Genomic DNA, 27206 nt, shown 5'->3' with positions numbered 1-27206 from the left:
ACCACTCCAGGAGCCACTGGAGAGACATTGTCTCAAAGGAGGGCCAAGGAGCTCATAACCAGGAAAGCACACATACTCTATGTAGTCTCCATAAGAAAAGGAGGAACCATTTAGGAATCCATGAGAGAGATCTTCCGGAGGGCCACAGTTGACTGGTTTGCAGAGAGGTGCCTCTCCATTCCAGGTGCCATCCATCTGGCAGGTTAGTTTTGTGGCACCATGCAATACATAGCCTTCATGACAGTGGAAATCGATTTCCTTCCCAAAGCTGTGTTCCAGTTCACTCACTTCCCCATTGACAATCTGTGGTGGTACCGGACACTTGACAGCCACACAGACTGGAGTGACGCCACTCCAGCTCCCATTGGCCAGGCAAACTCTGCTACTAGATCCTTTAAGCAGGAATCCTTCATTGCAAGTATACACAATCTCCTTTTGGAATGTGTACTCATTCCCACTCACCTGACTATTCTCTGAGATTGGGGGTGCACCACAGGCCACGGGGACACAAATTGGTTCATTCCCATCCCACTGACTGTCTTCCTGACACGTTCTTCTGTTAGAGCCGTTCAGTTCATACCCAGGGTTGCAAGAATAATGCAGCACACTCAGGTATGTGTAATTTCCTCCTTGAATAGATCCATTCATTAGTTGGTTTGGTTTATTGCATGAAATTACTTCACAGTGTGGGGCATTATCACTCCATTGTCTATTTGATAAACAAAGTCTTCTGCTAGAGCCCACCAGCACATGCCCTGGGTTACAGCTGTAGTGGACTACGCTGCCCATTGTATTTTCAGTAAAATGCAAAAAGCCATTCTGTGGCTGGCTAGGCAAGTCACATTCTATTGATATGCAGGCAGGGGCACTGCCATTCCAAGTCCCATCCTCCTGGCAAATCAGCATAGGATTACCCAAAAGCTCATGTCCAGGGTTACAGCTATATAAAACTAGAGTACCATAGAAAAAGTTAGGTATGTGCATAACTGTAGGGCCTTTCATGTTTTTCCAGGTACTCTCCATTGGACTAAGTGAATGAGGAGGTTCAGGAGTCAGGTATGGGACTTCCATAGCATCATCTTCTTGATCAAAATATCCTTCTTGACCTTTGACTTTCACATAGTCTCCAAAATCAATATGGGGAGGAAGACCACAGTCTATGGGAAGGCACGTTGGTATAAAGCTGGACCACCCTGTCTCATCGCAGGTTTGCATGGCATGACCCGTCAACTGGAATCCTGGGAAACAACTGTAGATAATCATGGCACCATAGCTGTAATCTGCTCCTTCCACAAAGCCATTTTCAATAGGTTGTGGGGGCTCACAGTAAATGGCACTACAAGATGGAACAGTCACATCCCAATCCCCTGTCTCTAAACAAGTCAGAGTTTTTGGTCCTTCAAGGCTAAAACCCCTATCACACGAGTAGGAGATGGTTTGTCCATAATGGAGGTTTGTGTAAAAAAGTTTGCCATTTAGGATTTCACTGGGTTTTGGACACTCAATGGGTTTGCAAGTTGGTTTTCCTCCAAGCCAGTGTCCATCTTCTCCACAAAGGATAGTCATATTTCCCATCAATTCAAAGCCAGGTTTACATGTGTACAAGGCTGTGCTGAGGTAGGCAAGACCTTGCACGTCTATGATGCCATTGGGAATTTCTTCAGGCTGAGGGCATTCGACGGGGATGCATTCAGGCAGTGGTGAACTCCATGTGCCATCAGCTTGGCAAGAGGTGGTGGAATCTCCTCTCATAAAAAACCCATCTACACAGGAGTATTTGATAACAGTTCCAAAATGAAGAGCAGGGGAAGAATCAGGGACACCAAAGGAAATGAGTGGAGGTGGGAGGCAAAGTACCATCTTACAGAAAGGAAAAGAGCCATTCCACCGTTGTGATACCAAGCACTTCAGGATGGAAGGTCCTTGGAGGACATAACCCTCCTTACAGGAAAATTGTACCAAACCAACTTCATGCACCAATTCCTTTATTACAAGTTGATTTTCCAGCAGGGGTGGGTCTGGGCACTTGGCTGGCACACACTTTTGATTTGGCTTTCTGTTCCACTTCCCTGACTTCTGGCATGTCCAAGAAGCATCTCCCACAAGGTCATAACCCTCATTGCAGAAAAACTGAACCTTAGATCCCACCTCAAAGATTTCTCCTTTGATATAGCCATTCTGAAGAGATGGAGGTTTCCCACAGCTGAGGGGAATGCAGGCTGGAGGAGATTCACTATGCCACTGGCGATTGGCCTGGCAGACAAATGAAGGACTTCCCACCATCTTGTATCCTGGGTTACACTGGTACCTCACTTCACTTTCAAAGACTTTTCCAGTTGTGTGCTGTACGATAGGGAATAAAACAAGAGGGCATATTTTAAAACGCAACAAGAAGAATATACATGGTAAATATACAGATGAATTATTTTATTTGTTGCCAAGAAAACAATTGAATGAGAATGAAATTAAAATGCCCACAAGGAAAATGGACTGCACACATCACAGTATTTAGAACATATTTTAAATGTTCTAGTCTATTTTTTCTAATTAGAAGGTAAAACTAGTGCCTGGAAACTGGACCAGGAGACATTCACATTATACAACTAGCATAATTCTGGGCATATAAGAGGTATTCAATAAATGCCTTTTCATGCATTGAGTGATATAACCTTGGAAATAAATTCCTAAGCAAACTATATAATTTAAGCTTTCCAAGATAATGCCAAAGTTGATATTAGAAAAAACAAGTCCATAATTTAAAAAGTGCAAATTTTGCCCTATAAAAGCTGTGGTTTTATATATATATATATATACTGTCTATGATGTAGACCTGTGGGGTAGGGCAGATATTCTCATTCTTGCCACCTTTAGTACTTGGAAAAAAAAGACATGCTATAGACAAAGAATCACTGACTAACTTTAAAATATGTCAATCTCGAGCAAAATCATTTTAGATCAATTTAGTGACTACTTCTAGACTACTATTATTAACCAGAACTTTAATGGAGAAATCTTAATATTTTTTCCTCAGGACACAGTTTCAAAAAGCCTTTGTGGCAAGGAAAATGAACACTAACTAATCTGTTACAAGATTTGGAAACTGTCTTTTTCCTTTACCTGAAAGATTAAAATTCTTCATGTTGCCTTCTTTATGAGAAGTTTACATACATACATACATATATATATATACATATATATATGGTAGTGGTAAATATAATATTGGTTAGAATATATTTTCTCCAGCTAGAATTTCACTTCAGTTTATCAAAAGTAGACCTTAAATTATAGCACTCTGACATGCGCAGATATATTCAACATGTGCAGAGCAGAATGCAATTTATGGGTGAAGGAAAAATACTCAAGCATTTTGTGATTTTTATATGGGTACTAAGTTAGGAGAAGTTAGAGAAGGTATACTTCCATGACTATGAGGCAAAGGTTGCTAAGCCAATGCCTATGGCTACATTGAGTCCTTCAAGATTTCTATGATGCCTTTGAAGCATAGGTATGTACACATACATCTATAAATATATACAGATACGTGTAATATGTGTATATGTGCATATACATATATGAGAGAAAACTGGAGAAAGAGATGTAATATAGAATAAGGGATGGAAAACTGGCTTCAGAATGAGGAAGAACTAGGTTCAAATCTCACTTCTGATATGTAACCTAGGGAAGATACTTCACTTCTCAGTCAATACCCTCAGCTTACCCTCAAAGACTAAAAGTTGCAGAGAAGGTACTGATCTGTACTAGTAGAGGGCCTTTATTGGTATAGCTACACATCAATGAAATCACAGATTTGGCGTACATATATACACATGCACATGATATATGTAACATATATACACATACATATATATGCACACATATAAATATATATGCATATACATATATAAATCTTATCAGTATGACTAACACTGTAGGTACTATTATAAAGGTAACAAAATTAAAGCTATATTTTTGAAAGTTGAGTTATTACATGATTAATTAATATATCATATCAACACATACCAATTGCATTCAGCACAATAAGTAAATTGTTTAAAAGTCTTCAGATATTACTATTTTGGTCTCAAGGACTCAGTGAATTCTAGTTTATCCCCAGGGAAAGTTGGCGATATTTTTGTCCCCAAATTATAGTAATAACTTATAAACTCAGAAGTGGTGAGAGTCCCTCATCTCCCCTGGAATATAAATCATTTATAATTCTAAGTATTTGAAGGGTTTGACAGAAGGTATATCTTGAAGGACTGCATGAGACAAAATGGGCTTATTTCAAGGCAGCAGAAATTTGAACATCATGTGAATAAAATACTGGAGTGAGTTAATGAAAGAGGCTATGAAATCTCTATCCCTGGAAACTCCAAAGGAAATAATAGACAATCATTTGACTTGAATGGTTTAGATGTCTACCTGACTGAAGAAAGAGGACTGGATCAGATGAGCTGTCAAGATCTTAACCAGTTCTAGAATTCTATGAAATAAGATTTTTTTGGGCAGAAATTTGCTTCTTCAGCCAACATTCTTGGGGCATACCTGTCCTCAAAAATAATGACTGGGGGGCAGCTGGGTGGCTCAGTGGATTGAGAGCCAGGCCTAGAGACTAGGAGGTCCTAGGTTCAAATCTGACCTCAGACACTTCCCAGCTGTGTGACCCTGGGCAAGTCACTTAACCCCCATTGCCTAGCCCTTACCACTCTTCTGCCTTGGAGCCAATACACAGTATTGATTCCAAGACAGAAGGTAAGGTTTTTTAAAAAAAGTAAAGACTGTCTGCAATAAATTCAATTTATTCTTCCCAATTTAGGGCAGGGCCCTAAAATCTTAGGATGAAGGATAGTAGATGATATTGTCAGAGGTAGTGGCACCTCCACAAATACTCACTCTGTCACTAAGATTAAACCTGTTGTTATTTTGAGCTCATGGCTTTAATAGTTGTTCATTGATATTATTTCCTACACATATATCATATGTGAATATTTATGAAATACATATATCTTTACGTACACATACAAAAACTTTATTTTCAATGTAACTTACAAAAATCTTTATCTTCTTCAGAAATCATTGTTTATCATTTCTAGTGACTTTACTGTCTAAATCATTGTTTGCTCATTGCTTTCCTACATAAGCCATAATGGTCTGGGGGTCAAGGGCATCAGTATCCATTTACTTAAGCTATTTCCAACTAATCAACCTCTTACCTCCACAAATCCATTCTCAATTTTGGGTGGTTCATTACAAGACACTGGGTGGCATGTAGGTATGCGACTACCCCACTGTCCTGTGGCTTCACAGGTACTCTTCTTCTCTCCTTTGATATAGAATCCCCTGTTGCAACTATAAGCCACCACGGCCCCAAAACTGTAGTTGCTTCCACTTGCATAACCATTCTTGATACTTGGTGGTTCTCCACACCGAACTGGGATACACTGGATTGACATGGGAGAAGGATTCCAGTGCCCACCTCGCATACACTCAATTTTAGCCGAGGTATTCAGCACAAAGCCCTCCATGCATTTAAAGCTAACAATGGATCCAGCTGCAAATCTAGCTTTGCTTACAGACTCCAGAATGCTATATAGAACAGCTGGAGGTTTCTCACAAAAGTCAGCTATACAGTGGGGTACAGCCTGTCCTTCCAGAGGAACCCACTGTCCCTGGGCATCACAGTGCAGCTGGGAGTTGCCAGCCAAGCTATAACCATCTGCACAGTAGTAATAAGCAACATCTCCATATAAGCGGTGGCTAGTCTCTGGGGAGGCATGTTCCACACTAGGAGGTTCATCGCAGGAAACAGCTAGGCACTGCTGATCACTTTCACTCCACAAGCCACTTGCCAGGCATTCAATGGTTTCAGTACCAACAAGAGTATACCTATGATATTGGAGGAGAGAAATGAATCCCAGGAATGGGTTTGGAAACATTCTTTGTATGCATTTAAATTTTTTTCAGTCATCAAATACCAATTTTCTTTCTCTCCCACTCGTCAGTTTTTTTCCACTAAAAATTTCCCCCTTAAATTTATGATTTTCATTTGTAAGCTCAGTGAAAAGGATGATCACCACCTATCACAAATTCGTAGTGTCACAGATCTAGAAAGTTGGAAGAGATACCTCAGAGGCAGTCTGGACCAGTGCCATCATTTTATAGTTTAGGATACTATGGAGGATGAGAGATTTGCCCAAGATCACACAGGTAGTAAGCAGAAGAAGGATGTGAAAGCAAGTTCTCTGTTCCTAAAGTTAGAGTTTTTTTCAGAATCAGTACACTTTTTGCCATCTTACTTCCTTAACAGTTGTACCATTATAGGAATGTAAAATATAGTACTTTACATAAAATGGAAATAACATGGAAATATTTAAATAAAATAAGTAAAGAATAATGGAAATAAGTAAAATGGAAAAACAAATCAATGGAAATTTATTTTAAATAAATTTAAATTTTAAATAAAATAGAAAAATGTTACCCCAAACACCTTTAAATTTATCATCTTTTTACTTATTTCAGTGTACTAGGTTGTAGAAAGAACAGTGGATTAGAAGTAAGGAGATTTAGAAAGCATCTACTCTTATAGCAAATTCAGCACCATGGACAGTGATGTGCACTTAGTAGGGATTCCTTTTTCGTTGAATGAAAGTCTTTTGACTTTATGCAAATAATTTAATGTCTGAACTTTTCCTATTTATAAAATAACAATGATACTTGAATTTTTTATATCATAGAACTGTTGGAACATTTTCTACCCTATGTAACTGAAAAAAATGTGAAAGTGTTTTGAAATGTAAAACATCATTCAAATGTAAGCTATTAATATTATTAATAAATGGCTAGGTTTGGAAAATAGGAAGTTCAAAAATACAAATAGCTATGTTAATGTAAATTAGCATTATTATTGTTAATAGCAGATGGTCAAGTGTAGGATGTTAGAAAGGATTCTGAAGTGTTAAAAAGTATTATACAAATTTAGCTTATTAGTATTGCTAGTAATAAATGGTCATTTATAAATTTTACTTTCTTTTCCACAGGGATATAAAATATAAGTGCTATAAAAATTAATGCAACATGATAAACAATAATAGTTTAAAAATGGTATCAACTGTAATGACAAAATATTTTCATTTTCCTGAAAGCAAATATGGTTCCTCACTTTGATTCTTTCCAAATATGCAAATTTTTTGTTACTTGATAAATTAAAGTAGTAATTACTAGTCTTTGATCACTTTTATATGTGTTCAAAGACAGTGAATTACTAAGGCAATTCTGTTCTCTCTACCCTGTTTAAAAAGCAGCTGTTTAAACATACATCACACTGCTCTTTCAAATTCTGTCTTTGAAAAGGTGTCTACTAACCCAATACGCACATCCCTGATGAATTTTTCCAACTGAATTCTCAATTAAATTAATGAAAATTGCAACTGTAAAGCCATCTTCCTTTATCTATTAGAATTTATTTTCAAAAGATTATTGGGTAAGATTCCAGAAACACATAAAATGGAAATCACATCAGTTTTATATGTTTTTGTATCTTTGTTTTGTGATTTTTCCTTAGAGCTACATGCTAATCCATGTTATTAGATTAAAGTTGAAAAATATCTGTATAAGCCAAAATGGCACAAAAATAAGGACAAATCCTAATGCTTTAGATTCTGTATCATTTAAAATTATTCTTATTTAAATTAGAGGCAGTGTGACATAGCATATAGAGAGAGCTTGTCTTCAAGCCATGAAATCCTGGGTTCAAATCCAATCTCTTATGCATTGGCTGGGTTACTGAGCAAATCATTTAACTTGACAGTGTTGCAGGCAACTTTCTAAGTCATAAAGTTTCAAAGGAGGAGTCAGTCTGCTTTGGGAGAAGAGTTTTTCATAGTTCTCTATGCCAATGAAATCACAGATCATACATCATCTATCTCAGAATTTCATATGCATAAGAGTTTTATAAGAACTGACAAGGACAGGGGTTACTGGATTGAGAGTCAGGCTTCCAGTCAACATAATGTAATTTGCTCTATTTCCATGTAAATAATTTCATTTAATGTTTAAAAATAAATTTCAGAGGCAGTGCTTTGGTGAAACAAAGATAAATTGTGCCATATTTTTAATTCTTACACCAACTGAAAATCCTTTTATTATGCCTCATTGTATGAAGGAGACTGAATTACTAAAGATTAGGCCACTGCCATCTAAGCCCTGGCTGGAAAAGCTTCAAAGAGTAGGCTGACTATTAGAAAGATACTCATTACCATAAATTTGTTCTATCAGAGGGTGAATTTTTATGGGCAAAGTAATTCACGAAACTGTCCAATAAGGTAGGGAGGGGTTGCTCTATGCATTTATGGAGAACCCATGCTGATGAAAGTGTGTGTCTTTCTTAAAGACTTGGGGGAAAGTCGGATTGCTCACTGTATGGAAAGCAGGCTCAAAGATGGGAGGTCCTGGGTGCAAATTTATTCTCAGACACTTCTTAGCTGTGTGACCCTGGGCAAGTCACTTAGCCCTCATTGCTTAGCCCTTACTGCTCCTCTGCCTTAGAGTCAATACATAGTATTGCTTCTAAGATGAAAAGTAAGGGTTTTTTTTTAAAAAAAGGACTGATGCATATTTTAGATTAGAAAATGAAGAGATAATTATGTTGAAACAACAGATGCTATATGTGCGTAGTTTTTGGGAAAAAACTTGCCTTTCGTTTCCTCATTTTTGTGGGACTAAGAACCTACAACTTCTTATAGGTAAGGTTAGCTAACATAAATAGAAATCTTGTTATATCCACAGTATTTCTGTTTTGTTTGGAAAGGAGCTACTCTAAAAGCTTATTTATACTTACTTCCAGACACTGGTTTCGTGTTTATTTTATTTCTTTTTTTCCTAAAATCCTTACTTTCTGTCTTAGTAATAACTTTAAGACAGAAGGGCAAGAGTCTGACAAAAGGGTTAAGTAACTTGCCTAGAGTCACATAGCTAAGAAGTGTCTAAGACCAAATTTGAACCCAGGTTCTTCTGCCTGTAGGCCTGGTGCTTGATTCACTGTACTATCTAGCTGCACCTTTATGATGATTTTCAAATAAAAGTATAACAACCAACTTTTTATCATTTTTTCTGCATTTGTCCTCTTTATTCATATAAAGATCTCCCCTATTCCCTAGATCAGTGATGGCGAGCCTATGGCATGGGTGTCAAAGATGGCATTCAGAGTGCTCTCTGTGGGCACATGGCTGCCATCCCTCCCCACACCCCATCCCCAGAGTTCATTACTGGAAAGGCAGAGGAACTTGGGGGGAGCTGCTACCCTCCCTCTCTCCACTAGGTGTGAGGACATTCCTCATTTCACCTGCCCCTCTGCCCAGCAGCCCAATGGGAGCACTTCCTCCCTCCCCTGTGTGGGCAGGGCATACCCAGGCATGTAGTAGAGGGGAGGGGTATGGCATGTGGTCTCTGGGGGAGGGGCAGGCATAGCATTTGGTCTGGGGGGGTGTGAGGTGGGGGCGAGGCTTGGCATTCTGTCTCTAAAAGGTTCACCATCACAGTCCTAGATTGTGAAAAATGTGGAGAAATAATTTCTATTTAATCATAGTGTCAATATTACTAATAATTTAACACTTAGTTTTTTGGTTGATATTTGCCTCCAAGATGGGCAATCTAGAGTATTTTAAAAGTGATGATTCATCCATTAAACTTATTTGGTCAATTAACATTGCCAACTCTTGGTCAGACCATATGCACAATTGAATGGCTAGATTTTGAGGATACAAAGGTTGTGAAACTTTATCCATTGATTCTCAATCTTAAAAAATCAAATCATGGTTTTCCAGTGTGATAGTAGTTATATTGTTAGTTATCAGTACTAAAAATTATGTAAAAAAATCATGAGGTTAAAAGAAAGCTATTATGAATTTAATAACACTTTTAAAATGGATTTATATATTATTAATCCAATTTAGCTCAAAAATATAAATGTAAAGAGAAGCTTAGGTTGTTCAGGGGATTGAGAACCAGGCCTAGGGATAGGAAGTCCTGGGTTCAATTGTGGCCTTACCTACTTCCTAGCCCCATTGACTAACCTTTATGGCTCTTCTGCCTTAGAATTAATATATAATTTGGATTTTAAGATGGAAAATAAGGGTTTAAAATGTACATGTATATAAACATATGTATATATGCTTACATGTATGTATATGCATATATTCCATATGCACATGGAATATTCCAAAAGTCTTAGTGCAATTCAAAATTTTAGTAGTTTAAAATTGCACTAAGAATTTTGGAACACCTTGTGGGCAAACTTTTGGGAGTCTACAGTAAAGTACTTCTAAATTTTTGTTTGTTTTCTGAGTATTAAACATCTAGAAGTACTCTACTTACATTGTCTTTTCCTTTAAAACAATGAACGGCATATACAATTGCTTCTTAAGGAGAAACAAAAATATTTTGTTTTTCTATCTCACGACAATTATTATTTTTATGTAATGATGCAAATAATTCATTTCCTCTCAAAAAAACCCCACTGAATTCTAAAAAAAAATTCTCTAACAGTCTTTGGGTACCAGAATCAGAGATAATAATGAATATAAGATATGCTTAATTTAGGATGTCAGTATGATACAATTGCTCATGGTTCAATTGTGCTAGAGGATTATTAGAAAAGCTTATTTAAAAATTATTTCTTTTTAATTTAATTTTTATTTTAATAACAAATTTCCACATGAGTTTTCAGAAGTCATATGATCCAAATTGTCTCCCTCCCTTATTCCTTTCCTCCTCTCAGAATTGGCAAGCAATTCAATCTCAGTTATATATGTATTATCACATAAAACACATTTCCATATTATTCATTTTTGTATGTGAATAATCTTATAAAACACAAATCCCCAAACATATACCCAAATAAACAAGTGATAAATCATATGCTTCCATCTGCATTCTTACTCCAACAATTCTTTCATTGGAGGTGGGTAGCATTGGTTTTCATAAGTCCCTCAGAATTATTCTGGATCATTCTATTGCTGAGAAAAGCATTCATTTCTACTGAATACTGAAAAAAAAATTACTTCACTCAAATATGTACTGTCCTGAGATGAACTGTCCATATTTTGTAAGAATCTACCTAGCTAGGAATCAGTAACTCCATATACTGTAAATGAAAATGTCAAATTAATTATATAAAATGAGCAAAAAGCCCCAAGAGAAGATATCTTGACATTAGGACTTGTTTAGAACTTGCCTTGAGTGGTTGTTCGTGCCAGATTATTTATATTGATTATAAATGCAGAAAGAGGCATCTTGAATAATTTTAATAGTTAGGAAGATTGGTTTCAAATCCTGCCTCTAACCCAGACTAGCTGTGTGATGATGAGTAAATCAATTAATCCCTGGGAGTCCTAGGGAACTCTTTAAGTACATAACTTGCAAATGAGTTGCATTAGTGGAAGAAGTTTCCACCCTCTTAGTTCTCTACATTAAGGAAATCATCATCTTGTATCAAAACAACAACAACAAACTATGGTATAATCTCCTTGTATATACTCATACAAAGTATAGTCTGTCCATTTTTTTGTTATTCAGTCATTTCTCATTCTTTGTTAACCCCATTTGGACTTTTCTTGGCAAAGATCCTAGAGTGGTTCACCATTTCCTTTTCCAGCTCATTTTATAAATGAGGAAATGGAGGCATACAAGGTAAAGTGAGTTGCCTAGGGTCACACAGCTAGTGAGTGACTGAGGTTGGATTTGAACTCAGATCTTCCTGGCACCAGGATCGGTGCTCTATCCACTGCACCCACTAGCAAAAAGGAAATTTTTCATTGCTTTAAAAATCACAGATTAATAAGCCTATTGGACTTTATAAACTATGCCAGCTTTCTTATCAGCAATTTGCTGACATAATGTCTTATATGAGAAACAGAGAAGATTCAGTAATAATTATTTCACCATCATGAGAAAAAAGGGACAATTTACATCTACTTAAGCACGCATCAGCCTACAATTCAAAAAATATGAACCATCTTTGGGCCAACCTAGACAACTTTGATATGGATTTTAAGTTCTCAATGCTTAATTCAGAGAGGACAAAACTCAGATTAAACAGGAACAAACACAAGGCATTTTTGGATCTAACCCTACATGGTGTCCAAAAAGGGCTGAATGCTAGGAACCCTTCTTTATAAGAAAGGTTTATTTTAATAGGTTGGCCTTACAATTATTGTAGCTGGATATATGTTCTCTAGCTAAATCAGTCAGAAAGAAGAGCATCTTTCTTTCTTAAGATGTTGATGAGGTATTATGGTCTTTTACCGCCAATGGTGGGAAGAGCCAGGGAGACCTATTAACAAGTCTGTGTCTTTGCAGAAGCAGGTTAGGCTCCTTAGAATAGAATGCCCATTTTTCCCTTAAATTTCACAACTTTGCTCCATCATATCTGTATCTGGTGTCTAAGGTCCATAGTTTCCACTTTCATGAATAATACAGAACTTTTACACTAGAAATTTTAAGGTAATAGATTTAGAACTTGAGAACGCCTGGTTAGATAATTTAATCATGAATTTAATGGGATCCAGGGCCTGCTAAGGTTTCACTTATGAGAGTAGGTGACTGAGAGACTGTAATCAACCTGTTTGTAATCCAGTTGTCTAGGTTTACAAAGTTCTATCCCTGTGTAATTCTGGGCCATCAGAAAGCAAAGTAACTGAGGTTAATTATCTCACTTCTCTATAGGAATGCCTTTACTCGATTAAGATTTAATGTAAATACTCTTTGTCTTTATGGAGGGAGTGCTACCATAGGCTTAGATATGGAGGACAGAGTCCCTAGAACTTCCTCAGAACTCCTTTGCTACATGTTATCATTTCTCTTTGGTACCAGTTGGCTCACCAGTACTATCTACTGGGTTATGGTTGCTTCCTTCTTCTAGCTAATTTCTGATGTACTATTTTTCTTTCTGGTTAGGTATATTAATACAGAATCTCTTCTCTTTCTTCCATGTTCTCTACAAGCAATGTAACCTAATCTTCAGTAATTTTTAAAAAGAATTACTACAAATACTTCAGGGAAACAATCTAAAAGTAGTTAGTAGGGGGCACTCATGGATAGAGAGAGGATAATGATTATAAGTTTCAAAGTGATATAGTACATTGGAAAGAATGCTGGATTTGATATCAAAAGACCTTGGTCTGAATCTCAGATTTGCCATTTTCTATCCTGGGCAAAACACTTCAACTTTCTGGGCTTTAGTTTTCTTTTTTGATAAATGAGAGGGGTGGACTAGATGATTTCTGAGGTCCTTTCCAGACCTAAATCTATTCTCCAATGAATCTGATTTTCAGGGTTATTTTTGATCCTCCATTTTAACTATATGAAGAAGGTCATCTAGATGCCTAAAGTTAGTATATAATATCCTGTGATTTTTTTTGTATGTATACATTCTTGTATGAAGAGCTCATCAAAGGTAACCAGTAGTATCTTATTTACCACTTTTGCTTTACTTGGATACCTGTTCAATTTTATTCCCAGATGACCTATCTTATATAATATTTAACTTATAAACTATATTAAGCTATTCTATAGGTAGGATATAAATCCTAAATAAAAATAATGGTGCAACTCATGTCATGGGGTTCTGTTACAAAAGTATGTGGCAAGATTATGGATAGAAACAAATGTAGATCTCAAAAAATGGTTGGCCTAATTTTTTGGAGTTCAACTTAATATTGCATGAGTAGAAAGATAGAAGGGTCACTGCCTATTTTAGAACTGAATTTGCACTTTAATTCATTCATTCAAAAACCATTTATTAAATGTTTCCTATATGCCGGGTTACTGTATTAGGCACTAGGCATACACAACATTCCAAATATGTCAAAATCATGTTGCTAAGAATTATATTTTCTACTAACTTTGATATTCCCAGAAAACAAAAATATTTTTTGTCTTTAATGTTGGTGAGTATCATGGCAATCATTTTTATTCCCTAAAAAATCATCTTTTACTCCTAAGATGTTATTTAAAATAGTATTTGGACTCATGAGTCTGTAAGTGAAGGGGAATTTGACACAAGAGTTTGGAAGTGTTTGGTGGTTCCTTTTTCTTTCTTATTGGCCAGTCCTTTTCCTAATAATCTACATGCTTAAGGAAAATATTTTATTACTGTTTAGCTCGATTTACTGTTTTGATGCTTTATTCCTTGGAATTTACATACCCTTCTTTGCATGTATACGTCACGGTATTTCCAAATGTAAAGTTATTCCCTTTGATATTGGCATCTTTGATGGCTGGAGGGTCTCCACAGAAGATGAGCTCGCATACAGGGGGTGCTGTATTCCAACTTCCTGTAGCTGTACATTCTATAACTGAAGACCCCTTTAAGCTAAAAGAAATAATCATAGCACAACATTGATTAGATATTCTTGGAATAGGACAGATGGAGTCAGAAGGAAGTAGAATAAAACAGGGGATTTTTGTGTCCCACCCCACCCCAAATTGTCTTCACAGGAGAAATACAACTGCAGGCAGAACTTCCACTAAGAAATTTAAGTAAGCCAGATAATGGGAGGATGGCAATAAATCTGGCCTTATGTATGGTACTGAGAAAAAGTAGGTATATTTATCTTAAAGGAAAGATGGCACCTAGAGTGGTTTTTTTTAACCCTTACCTTTTGTCTTATTATCAGTTCTAAGTCTGAAGAAGGGCAAAGGATAGGTAATGGAGGCCAAGTAACTTGCCCAGGGTCATGCGACAAGGAGGTATCTGAGATTTGAACCCAGGTCCTCCTGACTCTAGGCCTGGCTCTCTATCTACTGTGCTAACTAGCCACTCCACTGTAGTGTATATTCTTGAGTTTTCCCCTTGTGCCATCCTTGTGGTGCATGGCCATATTTGCATGCATCTAGATTGGCTCAAGGACATGGCATATTCTGATCTAGAATTAGAGGAATAAAAGTGATGTTGAAAGCTGGTCACATCCAACCTTAAGCTATATATATATCTGATTTATACCAGCTGAATTCATTCTCAATTTGCCCAGCAATGGGCATCAAGATTGACCCAAACACATAAACATATCCCATATCACAAATTTATCTTCTTTTTTCTTGTCTTTATTTTGTGATATATTTTTGTTGTTGGTGTTCCTTGGCTTGTGTGTATGAATGAATTTCTTTCCTTCCTCATACATTTCAGGAGAAGAAAAATGTGAAGATGGGAGATGTAAGTTGACAAACCAAGGCTCTTACAATGATTATTTGTTTGACTTTGGGAAAATCCATAGCTTCTCTGAGCCTTAGTTTGCTCATGTATAAAATAATACTTGCAATAATTACTAAATTCAATAATGACTAATGATTGTAATAACAATAATTACTACAGGCTTGTTGACCACTTTGTAAACTATAAACTACTATATTGATGTGAATTATTGTTATTTGGTACAAAGATTTGCTAATAAATTCCTGTAGTTCTGTTAAGAAACTTCTACAAGTAACTATGAAGGAAGTTTATAGATATTCAATTATTTTTACCTGTATCCACTATCACATGAATAGGTTGTAGTAGAAAGGTAGGTTAGCCCATTTGGTATATATTTTCCATTTATTATATTCTGTGGATTAGGGCATTTTACTAATTCACATGTGGGAGGAGAATGACTCCAAGCACCATTAGCAAGGCAAAATGATTCTTTTTCACCAACCAGTTTGTATCCTTTATTACACCTAAAGAAAAAAAAAGAAAACTCCATAGACATGCCAATTTCTTTCCTTCCCTCTTTCCTTCTTTTTTTCCAATTTCATCTTAATAGTATTCTTCAAAGAACATTAGAAAATATACAAATACATAAAAACTAAATAAAGTCATTTTGATGATATAATTACTGATTCTATATAATCTTCTACTGGTTATATTCTAATGATTTACTGGTAGCTTAATTTTTTTTAAACCTTTACCTTCTGTCTTAGAATCAATACTATGTATTGGTTCTAAGGCAAAAGAGTGGTAAGAGCTAAGCCATGGGGGCTAAGTGACTTGCCCAGAGTCGAACAGCTAGGAAGTGTCTGAGGCCATATTTGAACCCAGGACCTTCTACCTCCAGGCCTGGCACTCTTCCACTGTGCTACCTAGCTGCCCCCTGGTAGCTTAATTTTTTTAAAAATAGAATATACAACTCATTTCATTCTTCCTCCCCCCTTAAAACCCTTACCTTCCATCTTAGAACCAATACTATGTATTGGTTCCAAGGCAGAAGGGCTAGAAATGGGGATTAATTGACTTGCCCAGGGTCACACAGCTAATAAGTGTCTGAGGTCCGATTTGAACCCAAGTCCTCCCATCTCTGGGTCTGGCTCTCAATCCACTGAGCCATCCAGCTGTCCTCTTTTTAATTCTTTTTTAAACAAAAAATGCTCCCTTTCTATCTCACCTTTCCACTCAATGACTATTGCATCATCAGTAACTTATCTATTAAAAATGCTTGTAAATTGTTTTAAACACAATCAGATTCTTACCTATAAGTTATTTTATTACCATAGGTAAATGTTGATCCCTCAAAACCACAGTTCTCTGGAATAACAGGTCCACCACAGGAAATGGCTTCCAGGAAATGGAAACAAAAAATACTATATTTGTTTAGCTGGCCAAACTCATTTAAAGAGAAAGAGATTTAAAAACAAACTAACAATATTCCTTATACATTGGGGGTAAACATTTTTTTTACCATCATGTTTGTGTAAATTTTGTATACTCCAGCACAATACAGAAAAATCTAAAGGAAGGACTCTAGGGAATTACAGAGATGCTCAGTGGAGAATTAATGTGGGGTTATGGACAAGAATAGAATAGAATTAGAAGGAATAGATGTATTGATATCTATACCTATGGAACCAGTACCCACATTTATTAGATTGAGAATCATTGCTGTATTTGGGGAATTAAAAGACATTTTCATAGAGAATAAAAACAGATGCTTCACAAATTTAAAAAGTACATCCTTCATTAACAATCCTATAAATGGCATGAGTAGTAAAAGTATTGTCATTCCATTTTACAGATGAGTAAACTAAGGCTCACCAAGCTGAAGTGACTTGGATAGGTCTTTTATCTGTTAAGCTCCAAAGTAGGAACCCCGTAAGAATACAATGACATCAATATCAAATACAAAGGATGCTGATGAAGTATTCAAAGATCTCACATCATCTTTAAATCGTTGTCAGTATAGCACATAGAAAACTCAAAGAATTTAACTAAGACATACCTTCACAAAATGGTATTTGATGACTCCATTTTCCTGACTCCAAACATGTTATTTTGGTCACTCCTATAAGTTGATAGCCTTCTTCACAAGAGAAAGTAACTTCTCCACCCACAGTATAAATATTCCCATTAGATTGGCCATTGTCTGTTTTGCCAGGATCCTTACATTTTATTGGTTCTTGAAAGAAAGAAATGGTTGGTTAAATAGGTATGGTGTGTGTGTGTGTGTGTGTGTGTGTGTGTGTGTGTGTGTGTATGAAAAGTGGTTTTAAAAATAGGAAAAAACATGAGATTACAAGGACACTTCATACAGTCTAAGAATCTGGGTTGGTAATAGAAAGACACTATTAGAAGGTCGACCTGATTTCAAGGTTACAAAACCATTCTTAATTCCATAAAGGAATAGTTTATCTTTTAAAACATGATGGTTCAATTTTAAAATATATTTTATACATTTTCATTACTAATGTTTACATTAATTTTATCTAAAAAGTTAAAACAGCTAATTAATTTCATAATTTAAACTAAAAAGTCAGTCAACAAAATATACATTTTTGAAAAGATTAAACTTTAAGAAACTCTACTTTCTTTAATGAAACTATCAACCCTGGGAAACTCTGGGCCCCTACCTACCCTGTTCTGACTAGCAGTTCTAACCACTCCACCCTTTACCACAAGTAAACTCTTGGGAATCTTTGCTATGACCAGCCTTTCTAACTGCCCTTGTTCCAGGACAGAGATAGTTGCAAGGACACTTCTGCAAGCATTCATCCCTTCTTCCAGTTCAGTTATTCTGTTGACCCTACAGGTCAACCCTGGCTTGAGGCCCTGTCAGTGACCTGCCTATGCTGGTTAGAGCCAGGCTAAATGGATCCTGTGGTTTTTCCAGGAAGGGGCTACCGCTCTGCAGTAAACAACTTGTGACCCATTGATCCATCACCTACCTATCCACCCTGGTCCCTGGTGAATATAACCTCTGTTTATAACTCCCTACTCTGAACATGCTTGCTCCAGTGAGGCAGAGAGTTCCTAAATGCAATTCCTTGACCCTGAGTAAAATACCCCATTATTATTTACAGATAACCTGGTTGGTCTGAATTTTTTTGGATAAGACCAAAGTCCCCAAATGGCAATTTTATAGTGCTGGTGAAAGGTGATTTGATATTAGGTTAACATTAACATTTGCTTTGGAAAACTAGAATATCAAGTCAATATTTTACAGCTAAAAATCCATTTGGTTAAAATATATTTTAAAATGGAATGCTGTTATTTTTCTGAAATGCTACCAACAAAAATGTCTTAATTTTCTTCTTTATGAAGTCCTATCAGAGCTTCAAAATATACTTTTTTAAAAGCAGTTATTATTATTCCTAGGAAAACTCCAAAAGATATGGAAATGGAAAGTTCTACTTTTTCATTCTTCTTTTGCATATATTGGAGGATAGAGAACTGTCCAAAATTGATTCTCTCAATCATTTAGTTCCTAGTGGTATCAGTGAGAGAAGTACAAATGCACTGAGTATATAAGAAGGTGAAAAGTGACCCTATATAATTATCAAATGTATTGGTAATAAGGCAAAATGACACTTGATAAATGACATACACTCAAAATTCTTCCCATTCCTTACCCCTCCACCCACGTGCAATTATGCTTCATTTTAAGAAAACCCAATAAAAGAAACTCTGAACAAAACATATAAATTAGGGTATGATAATTGACATAACATACTCCTATACCCAATCTTCCTTTACAAAAAAAATTTCAGCTGAGAATTTCTTTGAAAAGTAAACTCTCAGGGTGGGAAAGAGAGAGAGAAAAAGAGAGAGAGAGACAGAGAGAGAGAGAGAGAGAGGGAGAGATGATAGATCATTATCTAATGACTTTTAGAAAAATTTTAGAGCCATTATCAATTGGAGCTCAATCATAAATGAAAGCAAGAGATACTTAAAATTATGTTAGGGATAAAATGTGATAAGATTTAGAAAAAATTTAATTACATGAAACAAAACAATTAAATGGTTCTCAAAATGTTAATTATTTCAAATATAATCAATCTAATAAAATCAATTTCAAATATATATTTCCATATAAATGTATATGTTAGCAAAAAGGCAAGGGTGTATTGGGGTCTTTCTTGCTAGTGGTACACCTGCTTATTACCTGCACATTTTTTTCCATCTCCTGTGTAGGGTGGGATGCATGTACATATATAGGACCCATTTGTATTAAGGCAGGAAGCATGCTTATCACAGTCTGATCCAACTGCACATTCATCGACATCTAAAACCAAAGGACAGCATTTTATCTAAGTAACCATTTTAGAAATGGATGCTAGAAACAAGTTTGAAGGTGATCCTAAAAGTCTATTTTTGTTCTTTTGCTTATGAATGAAAAATAAGAATTTCCTGTTCTTAACGATTATACAATTTGATTATCTTGTGCTTTGAAATCTTAGATTTTAATTCCTCAACAAGAATTTATGAAATTTCAGGCACAAAAATGAAGTTCAACAGTCCCATGCATATGATGTAAATATGTCTAAAATGCATACAAGGCAGATACAACTGTGACTGGAAATAATCCTGGGGAGGATTTGATCAAGATAACCTTCAGGGAGAAGACACTAGTGACTGTGGGAACCAGGAAAGGTTTCTTGAAGATGTCCTTGGAACTGAGCAATGCAGAAAAACAGGGATTCCAACAGGTAGGGGTGAGGGAAGAGTGTATTAATGGCAGGGAAAACAGCCAGTGCAAAGGCAGAGAGAATCTGGAAATTAGAGGGTTGTGGGTGAGAAAGATCAAGAAAAGCAATTTTGATGGGGCTACAGAATGTGTTGAGGGGAGTGATATAATAAGGCCACGAAGGTAAGAGAAAGGGGATAGAATTATAAACATTGTTAAGATCTCCAAATAGTTCATATTTGATCCTAAAGATAATAGGAAACCATATGACTTTAGGAAAATCACTCTGACATCAGTTGAAGGCTAAATTATTGAAACTTGCAAACATTTTACAAATATAATGTAGCAATAACTATTATATTCTCATTGTGGAGATGGATAAATGAAGGCACAGAGATGATTAAGTATTCGTTCATTTAGGTTGAGTCCACGCAGTATTTGGAATGTTGGGTGATCATTGAACGTCATTGATTCCACAGGACTGGTCATAATAATTTACAAATATATTTGGGATCATTTCAAAAAGTTTGGTTTACTCCAGTGAAAGAGCTTTAGGTTGGAGTCAGAGGACTGGAGTTCACATCCTAGCTCTTTCATTTTTATCCCTATGACTTAACCAGACTTCAATCTCTCTACACCTCAGATTCCTTACCTATATTATGGGACAAGATGACCATTAAGGGGCTTTCCAGTTTCAAATATGGAATCCCTCATCAACACCAAGCAAAATATAATGCTTTTAGATTGAGCCAAAATAATCAAATTCATCTTACCAAGGCATGAAGGTGAAATGCCATTCCAACTTCCATTGTCTGTGCAAAACATCCTTGAATCACCCAGCAGATAATAGCCATTGTTACACTGGTAGGTGACTGTGCTGCCTGCATAGAAGTCTTCTGCTGAATAAAAACCATTCTCCAAGGGTGGTGGCACTCCACAGCCAATTCCTAAAACATGGCCAAGAACATAACTACACGATGAATGAAACCGATATGATAAAAATGAAGTTTAAGAAAGTCAAAGAATGATTCTTTTACATAAGACACACTTTAGAGTCTGGCACTATGTGACTCTGGGCAAGTAACTTAAACCTGTTTGCCTCAGTTTCCTCATCTGTAAAATTAACTGGAGAAGAAAATGGCAAGAAACTCCAATATCTTTGCCAAGAAAATCCCAAATGGGGTCACAAAGAGTCAAACACAAACGGAACAACAACTAGATATGGGTTTTATTTTATAAGTAGTATTCTTTCCACCATATTATCTTTCCTTCTTTGTTGTGGAAGTTCTGAACAAATATACAAGGGGCCAGTGCTATATTTGTTGGAATACAGAAAATGGCAAACTGATCCAGTATTTTTGCCAAGAAAACCCCAAACGAGATCACAAAGAGTTGGACGTGATTGAAACAACCGAACAGCAACAACACATTAGAATAAGCATTAGTACCCATATGTATGAGTCCTGAAAGAATAATTTATTTTGAATTTTGAAGCAGCCTGAATGAAAATAAAGTTAGTAACATTTAACAAAATGTTATCATGTTTTCTATTTCCAATTTCCATAGGATTTATTTGACTTTTTTTCAAGAAATTTCATGATTTATATAATTTTGAAAGTATTTCATGCATAAAAGTAGTTTAGATATAGTTTAAAAAGAACACAGGTCCCCAGATCGGGAGAATTGCATTCCAGTCTATGGTTCTATTTTTTTTATTAAACCTTTGCCTCCTGTCTTAGTGTCCATTCTAAGACAGAAGAGCAGAAAAGGTTAGATAATTGAAGCTAAGTGACTTGTCCAGGGTCACAAACCTAGGCAGTATCTGATGCCAGATTTGAACCCAGGTTCTCCTAACTCCAGGCCTGGCTCTCTCTTCACTTGTACTACCTACCTGCCTCCCAGACCTTGGTTCTGACAATACCTAGTTATGATAAATCATTACATATATGAATATTATCCATATTTGCCAGCCCCTCTTATCTAGATAGTTCCACACCCTTTTTGTATTCCCTATATTATTAGGCTACTAGAATCATAAAATCAGAATGTGACTTTAGAGATCCAATCTAACAATTTCATTTAATAGTTGAGGAAACTGAGGTAGTAAAGAGAAATGATTTACCCAAGGCCATAGAATTATTACAAATCACTCCTTTGAAAAAGGCTGAAGAGTTCCCCTCTTTTTCAAGTGTCCTAAAAACATCATTGACAGAGAACTTACTTTCACAGTGGGGCAGTGGTTGAGTCCATTGTCCCTGATTCAGACAGTATTGCACAGCATCCCCAACTATCTGGAAACCGGCATCACAGAAAAGACTGACTTTAGAGCCCGCCTTTAAATCTACTGTTAAGGTCCGCAGATGGGGTACATATCCGTCTAATGATGGACAATCTGGAGATAGAATACATATAAGCAGACACTTTTGAGAGACATGGTTGCAGCATGAGTTCAACATATGGAGTGCTAAATTGCACATGCATATATAAACACTAAGCACATTCTCCTTTTATGAATATGCTAAGCTCCTTCGCTTTCCTAAAAGTATTAAATTGGGGTGGTGGTAGAGGTGGGAAGGATAAAGTTAAAACTATTTTGCTTTGACAAAGAGGTTTCAGGCTATTTTGTTTTTACAAGAGGTTAAAGGAGAAAACAGCTTTTAACACCTACAGTTTGAGAAATATAATCCTGCATTAAAAAAAAAAAGATTAAAAATGTAACCAAGTTTCTAGCAGAGTCTTCTATTTGACTCCATAAGCCATTTGAATTCATTTAGCTACCCAATATAGGAAGACTATAAGTCATTTTACAGTTTCTGGAATTTTAGGAATGAAGAAATAATTATTCCGTTACTAAACTAACTTATTCTAAATGGTTTAGGGAAATGCTACTTAAACATTCAATTTTGTGATAAAAAAAATACTTGATTGTTTGGAGTTGATAGCCTAGTGTTTTGATTAGCTAGATCTTTTGCTATTCTTTTTTCCTTCTTCGTTCTCCTTTATGTTGCCATTTGATTGTCTCCTAGGCCTTCCATTAAGGGATAGATAGTCAAAGAAGAGAGGGTGACAAATAAATTAACAGAAATTTCAACAATTAGCAGTCCTGGATTGTCTGGGGGGAAATTATTATTAAAATTAAATTAAAAAAAACTGAAAAAATTGATTTATCTAGATATTTTTATGTCTACCCTCAAGACAATAACAAGAATATTTTAAGATCATTTTAAACTAAAACATACAAATGAAATTCTAACCAGAACAGAATATGCTCTTGGAATCAATCTTCACTTTTCCAACAACTCCTGATAGGAAGTCTGGCCAGGCCAACACATTTCCTTTACTGAGTCCTTCTGGACAAGAAGTAGCCAAAGACTTTACCTGAAAATGTAATAGATATACTTAAATATACTTCATTTTGTTCAGTCAGACCCAAATATGAAAGATAAGAAGATAAGTGTTCATAGGACTGGCCTTATGAATAGATGGAAATGTAGGAAACATGCACATGAGGACCAAGAAGGATAATTGGCCCTACATACTATCTCCTCCTCCAGAATCTCTGCTGATTAAAATTCCCTTATTATAATCTTAATTCTTTGATTAAAGGATGTATTCCACACCAAAATTAAAGTGTCTCTGGAAGAGGCAACCCATTATTCATGTCAGTAATTTATATTTTAGTGAGCTTTTTAAAAAAATGAGAATGGTGGTTAATAGCAAGAAAGTATACTAGTATCAGGAAAGAAGAGAATAAAGAATTACCAATGAAGAAGGAAAAGGACTGAGGTGGGGGAAAGGCAGACTCTGCCTTCTTACAGCTGTGCCCAAGGCTGAATCACAGATAGGTAAAAATACATGATCTTAGATGTTCCGGGATGTGTTAACTTATTATCTTCACTATAGTTTCTGACTGTCAAAAATCAAATCACAGAATGTCGAAGTGGAAAGAAAGTTAAAGATCATCTAATACAATTTCTCACTTTACAAATAACACCTAATAATTATATAGATATTTAACTTTTATATCATTTTACATATATTATTTCTTTTAAAAAAACCTTTATCATTAATCTTAGAATCTATATTTTGAATCAATTGTGTATTGATTTCAAGACAAAAGGGCTAAGCAATGGGGGTTGCTTTTGTGCAACCTTGCCTAAGGTCATACAAGTAGAAAGTGAGACCACATTTGAACTCAGGACTTCCCTTCTCTAGACCAGGCTTTCAATCCTTTGAGCTACCTTTACATATATTATTTCATTTGATTCACAAAACAACCATGTAAGGTAAGGGTTATTAATATTGTCCCCATTTTACAAATTAAAAAACTAAGGCTTCCTGGGGTCCCATAGCTAGCGTGGGATTTGAATGTAATTCTTCCTCACTCCAAGTTCTAGTCTTTATATCCTTAGCTGCTTCAAATGAGAACGCTGATATCCGGAAAGGGGAAATAATTTTTCTTTAAACATGTAGCAAGTTGATTTCCCTTAGATTTCATATTTGTAAAGATGATTGCTAAGTTCCCTTAAGCTCTATCATTTTATAATTCAATGATAAATAATAGAGGTGATACTAGAATTCAGTTCTTCCAACTCCCAGCCAAAGGAATGGCAGAATTTATAGAATTTCAGAGTTGGAAGAACTATCAGAGGCCAACCTGTAGCTACAGAAGAATTCCTTTTTAAACATATCCATTGAGTGGCCATAAACCATTTTTTTGAAGACTTCCATTGAGGGGAACCCAATATCCACCAAGGTACCTGATTCCATTTTGAGATAGCTAATTATTAGGAAGTTTTTCTCTCTATAAGATTTAAATTGACCTCTTTGTAACTTCCATCCATTGGTCCTAGTATGGTAAAAGAAAGCTAAAGACCCATTCTTAGTCCTCGTACTCATTGAGCCTCTGTTGCATTTGATACTACTGGCCAGGTACCTCCTCCTGCATACTCTCCTTTCTGTATTTCTTATGAATTGTTCTCTCTTGGTCATACTCTTACTGTTTGAGTACTCTTCTGTATCCACTGCAGGATCATTGTCTACATCATGTCCTCTAATCATGGGTTAACCATGGGCTCTTAGACCCTTTTCTCTTTTTTGTATATGCTTAGTTACTTGATAATCTCATCAGCTACTGTGGGCTCAATGATCATCTCTATGCAGATGAAAAATGTATGTATGCATATGAATGAATGAATGTGTATCCCAAGTCATAATTCTACACTTCCAATTGCTTGTTGAATTGGATTTCCCAAAGGCATTTCAAAGAAAATATGTCTAAAACAGAATTTCCCTTTCCAAATCCTACTCCTATTCTGAACTTTCCTATTACTGTGGGGGGAATACTTACCTTTCTGTTGATCAAGTTTTTCATAATCTCAGTAACCTCTTTAATTTCTCACTCTACCTCACCCACACAATCCATCAGCTGCCAAATCTTGCAATTTTTATCTCTATAACAAATTTTGTATACATTTCCTGTCTACTCACACACAAAACTACCTCACTAGTTCAGATCCTTCTAACTTCTTGTCTAGATTATTCCAATAGCCTCCTAATGGATCTTCCTGCCTTAAGTCTCTCCCTACCCCAATTTATCCTTCATATAGTCACCAAAGTGATTTTCTTAAAATGCAGGTCTGACCACATCACTCTTCTACTCAGTAAACTCCAGTGCCTCCCAGTTACCTCTAGGATCAATAAAAACTCCTTTCTTTGGCATTTAAAATGTTCCACAACCTTTCTCCTTCCTATCACTCTTGCTTGCATTTTACTACCCTTTGAATACTCTGCAATCCATCCATTCTTGGCCTATTTTTTGTTTCTCACACCAGATACTCCTCCTCCTGTCTCCTTGCCTTCGTCCTGCTGTCTTGTATACCTGGAATCACCTCCCTCCTCACATAATTTTTTTAGGGTCCCTGGTTTCCATGAAAACTGATCTCAAGAACACCTTCTGAAAAGCAACTGCTTGAACACATGGGTTGAGTCGGACATGTTTGGGGATGTAGAATCGAAACTACCACTCCAATGCAACTATTAACAATTTGGAAATAGATCTTGACCAATGACACATGTTAAAACCAGTAGAAATGCATATTGGCTATGGGTGGGGGGAGGTCAGGGGGTGAAGGGGAAAGTAAGAGCATGAATCATGTAACCATGTTAACTTTTCTAAAAAATAATAATTATTAAATGTTAAAAAAAAAGGAAAAAAAAGAACACCTTCTGAAGAAGTCCTTTTCTGTTCTAACCACAACTGCTAATGACTTCCATTTTAGGGATTTTTTTTTGTCTATTTTATGTTGTGTGTGTGTGTGTGTGTGTGTGTGCGTGTGCATGTATATAGAGAAATTATCAATGCACACATGCAGGTATATATGTGTATTGTGTATATATGTACACACATAAATACATATATATACATATATCCATTATATACATATATCTATACTTTCTTCTTCATATAAGATCCTTGAGGACAGGGGCTGTTTCATTTTGTATCCTCAGGACTTAGCATAATACTTGGTACATACTTGGTGCTTAAAAATGCTTGGTGATTAATGTCATCTGTTTTTGGCGGCAGTGGTGGCGATGGTGGTGATAGTAGTAGTAGTAATGGTAGAATACTATAATGCCCTTTACTGGGGATGGATCGCAATATTTTCAGGGAATTCTGATGTTATTGTGGTTAGAGCTGAGGATCTATATTTCATTAAAAATTATAATTTTATGAGAAACATTTTTTAATAATTAACTAAAATTTTTTCCAGTGAAACTTTTTGGACGTTGATGGAAGGAAGGAAGAATGGAAGGAAAGAAGAAAGGAGGGAAGGGTGGGAAACTCCTTCTTCACTCCTTTATTTTATATAGATCTTGGCACAATGCGCATAATTAGCCCCATAAATCCCTATGTAATGAATGCAAATCATGGAAACGATAACAAGTACAAGAAGCAAATGGCCACCATATGGTTTGAAATTAGCTAATTAATAGCAATGACTTGTTTCAGAGACTATCATTTAGATAATTGTGAGAGATGTCAGTAGCAATGGAATGAATAATGAATTGGGAGTTAGTAGATCAGTGTTTTAGGTCAGATTCTGTCATTAATTAGTTCTGTCATCTTGGGACTCCTTAGAAGTAAAACTCATATTCATATAGTGTTTTAAGGCTTACAAAGTATTTTCCACATGATAAACCTGTGGGATAGATAGTACAGATATTTTTTCCTCCCTCCCTCCCTCCCTCCCTCCCTTCCTCCCTTCCTCCCTCCCT

The 27206-nt window shown here is 36.0% G+C and overlaps 1 protein-coding gene across 1 annotated transcript in view; it reads right to left on the bottom strand.

Annotated features, from left to right (window-relative positions):
* The window catches only part of SVEP1 (sushi, von Willebrand factor type A, EGF and pentraxin domain containing 1), a 350045-nt gene that overhangs the window by 73112 nt on the left and 249727 nt on the right, over nt 1-27206 (bottom strand). The window contains exons 29-38 of the mRNA XM_044678439.1: nt 23183-23306; nt 22150-22320; nt 20702-20875; nt 19407-19526; nt 17247-17423; nt 16501-16585; nt 15520-15711; nt 14201-14368; nt 5214-5886; nt 3-2343 (exon numbers count right to left, since the gene is read on the bottom strand). Of these exons, the coding sequence (XP_044534374.1) occupies nt 3-2343; nt 5214-5886; nt 14201-14368; nt 15520-15711; nt 16501-16585; nt 17247-17423; nt 19407-19526; nt 20702-20875; nt 22150-22320; nt 23183-23306 (4225 nt within the window). The remainder of the gene's footprint in view (nt 1-2; nt 2344-5213; nt 5887-14200; nt 14369-15519; nt 15712-16500; nt 16586-17246; nt 17424-19406; nt 19527-20701; nt 20876-22149; nt 22321-23182; nt 23307-27206) is intronic.

Source organism: Gracilinanus agilis, chromosome 1 (genome assembly GCF_016433145.1).
Source record: "Gracilinanus agilis isolate LMUSP501 chromosome 1, AgileGrace, whole genome shotgun sequence".
Taxonomy (NCBI): domain Eukaryota; kingdom Metazoa; phylum Chordata; class Mammalia; order Didelphimorphia; family Didelphidae; genus Gracilinanus; species Gracilinanus agilis.
Note: the sequence above shows the minus strand (reverse complement) of the source record. Positions and strands in the feature narration are given on the sequence as shown.